Source organism: Pararge aegeria, chromosome 7 (genome assembly GCF_905163445.1).
Source record: "Pararge aegeria chromosome 7, ilParAegt1.1, whole genome shotgun sequence".
NCBI lineage: Eukaryota > Metazoa > Arthropoda > Insecta > Lepidoptera > Nymphalidae > Pararge > Pararge aegeria.
In genome coordinates this window covers 6,674,175-6,679,770 of record NC_053186.1, presented here as the reverse complement: position 1 = coordinate 6,679,770, position 5,596 = coordinate 6,674,175, and the positions used below count along the sequence as shown (strand labels likewise).

Below are 5,596 nucleotides of genomic sequence, written 5' to 3'. Positions count from 1 at the left end.
ATAACATCAACTTTGTGACATGATGATATCACAGGTTACTTGACAGCAGAAAAATGGTTGTAGTCTCTAACCGGGACTTTTTTTATTATTTCCACTAGGATATGATAAAAAATAATGAAAAAAGTCCCGTGTCCCCATTACTTAAGAGATGAACTGTTATCGAAAAGTAATATTATGTAGATGCTGTGCCTTTATGACGAAGCTATGAAAAACATGGATTTAAATTCATCGAGGGGTAAAAAAACTAAAAAAATCAAAGATCTGTCCCGCGGCACAGGGCTTTTCGTGTGATATGAATTTTTTTTTATTGATCTACACAGCTTACCTTACCTGTTGATAGATGGCACCACTAATCTTTAACATCGCGCTATCGTTGTTCCTATCCCTATACTATATAGTCCTGCCTCGAATTCTTCTTCGGTGTATTATAGCTCCGTTTTATAACGGACAATATTACAGAACTTTCTCTTGAAATGGAGTTGGTTGGCAAAGTCTGACCAACACCTAGAATTTACTACAATTTGCATTCATTGAGCACTCTGCAAAATATATGTTGTGGCGATGCCCGACGATTTTATTTTTTAGTTCTACAATTGTAATGTTTTGTTTTACATAAGTACATATTTTTAGTCTTACCTTAACCTGGAGAAATAAGTTCATGAATAATATTATTTTAAAAATAGGTACTTAAAATCTTAAAGAGTCACATTTACCTTAAATTTTATTTCAAGTGCGTTTTTATTAAGCCAAAAATGTTAAGTAGTGTAGGAAGCGTAAATTTTGTAGTAGGTACTGTAATTGTAGACGAATTTGAGCTTTAAAACGAGATAAATTCCATTTTACTCTGATAATGATGTTACAAAATATTGACAGTCGAAACCGGATTGATTAGGGTCGTACAAATAATAAACCAAGGACTGTAAACAGGTACATGTGTTTTTAATACTTCTACTTAGGTAGGTCAAATATTATCTTTGGAATCTGTGTGTAACGTATAGGTTACTAATAAAGGATAAGTAGGTAGGTATGTTATATAAGCTTTACGTACGTTATTAAGCTGAAGGATTTCTGTCCGTTTTTCCTTTAATCGAGAAATTAGAAAATGTTTCACTTCTCCGAACGAATACGAATACGTTCCATTTATCTCAATCAATACATAATTCGACCTTTGATAAATATTGACCTCGTTCTTCATAAAGTAGGTACCTACTTAGCCAGCTGAAGCTAAAGATTACTCATCAGAGTGAATCAGTTGACAAAGGAAACACAGTTGCTGACATACGCCTTAGCTAAATACAAAATGCGTTTGATAATTTTAATTACGTTTTTATTGGTAACTATATGTAGTGTTAAAAGTGACCATTTAGTGGTGGGAAATATAGGCGTAGGCAGTATTTTAGCTCATGAAGAGACTGTAGCTTACAACCCGTTTCCCTTCATGAAAAGGGTGAAGACCTACTTTTATACTGATCCTCGGAATCGACCGATTATGGTAGGTGGTATTTTTACATATCTAAACCATTTGCGTGCTTCTTTTTCTTAAGATATCCTAATTTAAAAATAACCTAATTTCTAACGAGATCTACTGTTACTATTTAGGGTTGCTAATTTTGAAAGAAATATTTTTTGGATCTGAGTCAGAAATCAGATTTTGGAGTACGCAAATAAAGATTAACTGGCTATGCCTATGCATGCATACTTCTTACCATGGGTAATTTATGTTTTAATTTTTTTAAATGGTTTGGCTTCAGATTTACGTAAGACGAAATGGAATTACAATAAAATTTTGGGAACTCATTTCAGTCGGTCTGTTATAAATAGCTCAAATTTTTTTCGTTGGGTTTTCCTTGTTTCATGCAGCAATGGATCGGCCAGATTCGTTGAATAGATAGTTACAACCTAAGGGTGACAAATAAAAAGGTATAGGAAAGGTTACCATAACTCTTATTTGTACGTGTTATTTTAATTGTTATAAATTTATGTTCGCACCCTGTCATATATCGGGCAAAACTGGGCCATGCAATAATACGAGACGGGATGTTCAATTACGGTGACAGTTCCCAATTCAATTGTCTATCATTCCCCTTTTAAAAATCTAAGCAAAATTTAATAATTGAGATAAATCTAATGATCTTGTATCTATCGCTTTTCGAAGAATCAGCAATATTCTGTGTTTTATATGATACCGAGTAGAAAACGGCTTATCTCTGTGACCCACATGTGGATACACTTCGACCTTTCTGTGTGTATTGTAAGAAGCTCCACTGATATACACATTATGTTGCACAAAACTTGCAAAATTAAACTAAACTAGTAGTTAGCTAGCTGCTCCCTACTGTGCTGACTTATTCACTGTTTTTTTAATTGGATGGACCAAACCATGGATTTTGCCATGAAATAATATCTTTAGTGTTAACGCAGGGTATAATCATATGTCCATTCCACTTAAATCCGTTAATCAGTTTTTGCGTGAAAGAGTAACAAACATCCATACATTCATATATTATCATTGCACTTTTATAATATTAGTAGAAATGTAGGATAGTAGGATTGGCAGGTCTAAAAAAAGAGCTTTCGTTTGCCACGAAGAACATAGTGAAAAGGATGGCACTATTTCCTGAACTAAACTATCGTTTCTAAGCAAAACCGACATGTCTAAAAGTATTTCTGTCCTTTTCACAATATTCGTTGTTGAAAAAAAAGTTCTACTTTTAGAAATGTCCCTTTATTTCACTTTAGACTGTCATAAGTATCACAGACTATATATTGATATGTGATTTTTTTTCAGGGTATCCAAGCTATTGACTTACTACACAGCAAGGCGTCAGTGAACATAACGGCAGGGGGCCTCGGTCAGTCATTCGTTCACTTGCGAATGAAGAGTGAACGGGGCTCGGGCCTCGAGTACAGCATCGGCATTTATGTCGGACCGGACTTTCAATGAATGATTATATCTGACATATTTCTTTTCAATACCCGATTATTCTTTTATGTCATCCTGCCGACGATCTTTATACAAATGTACATAATTGCTGTTTAATTGCGAAGTATTTATCATAACGCATAACAATGGCATTAGCAAATATATTTAAAAAAACTTGTGCTATACACAACTAATAGATATGTAATAAATAAGTACTAATAAATAATATGTAAATGTGTTTTTGTGATTACATTGTGTAGCCTTTTATTAAGGTTATAATTTTTTCGTAAGCATGCTATTGAGATTATATTTATTTAGCTATTCTAGGGTTTTGTGAGTCAACGTGTCGTAACGTTGGAATAGTTATCTAGGCTGTGTTTTTATTATGTTGACATTTCAAGTCAGTCAAAGGCCCACGTGGTGTTTTCTTAGAGTAAAGTAACCGTAGCGATTATTCCACGTTAATTAATAAGGCTCAAACCACCTTATGAATAAACGAGGTGTAGCGTTGGAGTAGCTACGCAGTGTTTTGACTCGTACCTTACATTTGAAAGGTGCTGCAAGTTCAAGTGTGGCAAAGACACCTTAACTATTCATTTATTTAACCCTATACTTGGCACAGTGTATGATTTGATACATTGCACTTTCGATAAATCTATAGAAGTTTTGAAACGTTGTTTCAAGACTTTTATGGTGTATTTTGTTAGGAGGTAGCATAAAGATCCTACCAAAAAATATTTTGTAATAGTAGGCAACACCAAAACAGTAGTAGAACACAAGATGTCGGGACGGTCGAAGTCGTCTACGCATCGCAAGGTAAAATTTTTTTTTTTTAATATATTTAGGACTAATCTTATTCATAAGTGGTTTGCTTCGAATAGGTAACAATATAAGCTATTCAGAAAAGTTACTTTCGTACATCGTTATTTGTTATAAACACATTTTACAAGCTGATTTGTTTAAATGTATCAAATATGATACATTGCCAGATATACAGCCTTTTAGATTTTTTTAGATATGTATCTAATTAGCGACGTTGCTTGATTTGTCGTTGTTTTTTAATTTGTTACAGATGTTGAGTCAGCTTAATCAGCAGCAGAAAAACAGAGCTCTCCAAGTCGTAGTTCTTGTTCCTAAGCCGGAAGCAAAGTCAGATGTCGATGAAACTAGTTCCTCTAAAGATGAACTTCAAAACTGCTTCCGTCTGACGTGCTCGGATAGCAGCTCACTACCTCCATCACTGCCTTAGACACTAGAAAATCTTCATCTCCTATCGGATGACGATAACGAATATAAACAAGTGGCTGCTTCATCATCTTTGGTACCATACCAATTACCATTACCGACAATACCGCCTTGTTCTCCATCGCATCAGACCTTTTATATCGCATGTCAGATGAAGCAGGTTCATCATATCTAGCGGTACCCACCGTGCAAGTGCCTTCCCCAAAAGTCAGCAGCTTGTGATCACCTTTGTTTGCACCTTGTCCTTCAGCAGCTACTCGTTCAAAAAAAGCCCTCGTGATAAAGAAAAAAGTAACACGAGTTACTTTTTTCAAACGGTTTTTCAAGGGTTTCAAACGTTGTTGTCAAATGGTTTGACAACAAATGTGTTACGGTTGCAAGCACATTTGATAACGCAAATCCTGTCCAGACTGTAAATCGTTACAAGAAAGAAGGGGGCAGAAAAGTGCTAAAGTGACTTGCCCAAATTTAATCAAAAAATATAATTACAACATGGGGGGAGTTGACTTCGCAGATATGCTGGTTGCTCTCTACCGTACGCCATTCTGGGGTCATCGCTGGTATTTGCCGATCTTCTCACAAATGCTGGATATTTGCGAAAGCAATGCTTGGCTCCTCTAACGACGTGATGGAAATTCCAGAAATGAAACCAAAAATCACTGAAAACGTTTCGAATTGAAATTTTTCAAAGTCTTCTGAAATATAAAAGGTCTGATACGAGCAGTAGCTAAATCACAGCGTAAGTTCGACTAAAACAATACAAAAACCTGTAGCTGAAAGATCTCCTGAGGCTGTTCCTTATGATAATATAGGTCATTACCCAACTATATTATCCACCAGAGGGAGGTGCAAAAGGTACAAAAGGGCAGACCAAATTTTTTTGCTGAAATGCAATATTAGTTTGTGCCTATTGCCGGAGCGTAATTGTTGCATTTTTATAACTTGAGCTTATGTTATCCCAGTTTGGAATGTGATTTTTAGTTTTGTTCTTGTTACAATTTTTTTTTTTATGTTATTGAAAGCCTCGCAGTGTCGCTAATGTGATACATAGATTTTCTCATATTGTTTGTTGTAAGTCTTGCAGTGTGCCTTATGTGATACGCTCAATAAAACCTAATTTAACAAATCAATATTTTTATTATTATTATTCCTGTCTCCAATGAACACCTAAGAACACATAAAAGCAATAATTAATCACAATTTTCAAAAAAAAAAAATTTGCCAAGTATAGGGTTAAAACGGGGTAAAGCTATAGACCATTAGCTTTATAAAATACTAGCGTACCCAGACCGCTTCGCCGAGCTAGATTTTGCTTTATTTCATTTAAACAATAAACTTACATCATTAAATTTTAATTTAAGTCTCATAATATATTAATTCATTTATTTCTCTCCGTATTGATTCTCTTCTATTCTCTTGTAGATAATG

General features: G+C 34.6%; 1 protein-coding gene across 1 annotated transcript; it reads left to right on the top strand.

Moving 5' to 3' along the window:
* The first annotated feature begins 1,234 nt into the window (after window positions 1-1,234).
* Window positions 1,235-3,716, top strand: LOC120625430. The gene is made up of 2 exons (XM_039892495.1): window positions 1,235-1,492; window positions 2,789-3,716. Exons 1-2 carry the CDS (start codon window positions 1,301-1,303, stop codon window positions 2,942-2,944), a joined length of 348 nt encoding a protein of 115 aa, XP_039748429.1. The 5' UTR covers window positions 1,235-1,300; the 3' UTR covers window positions 2,945-3,716.
* The last annotated feature ends 1,880 nt before the right edge of the window (window positions 3,717-5,596 follow it).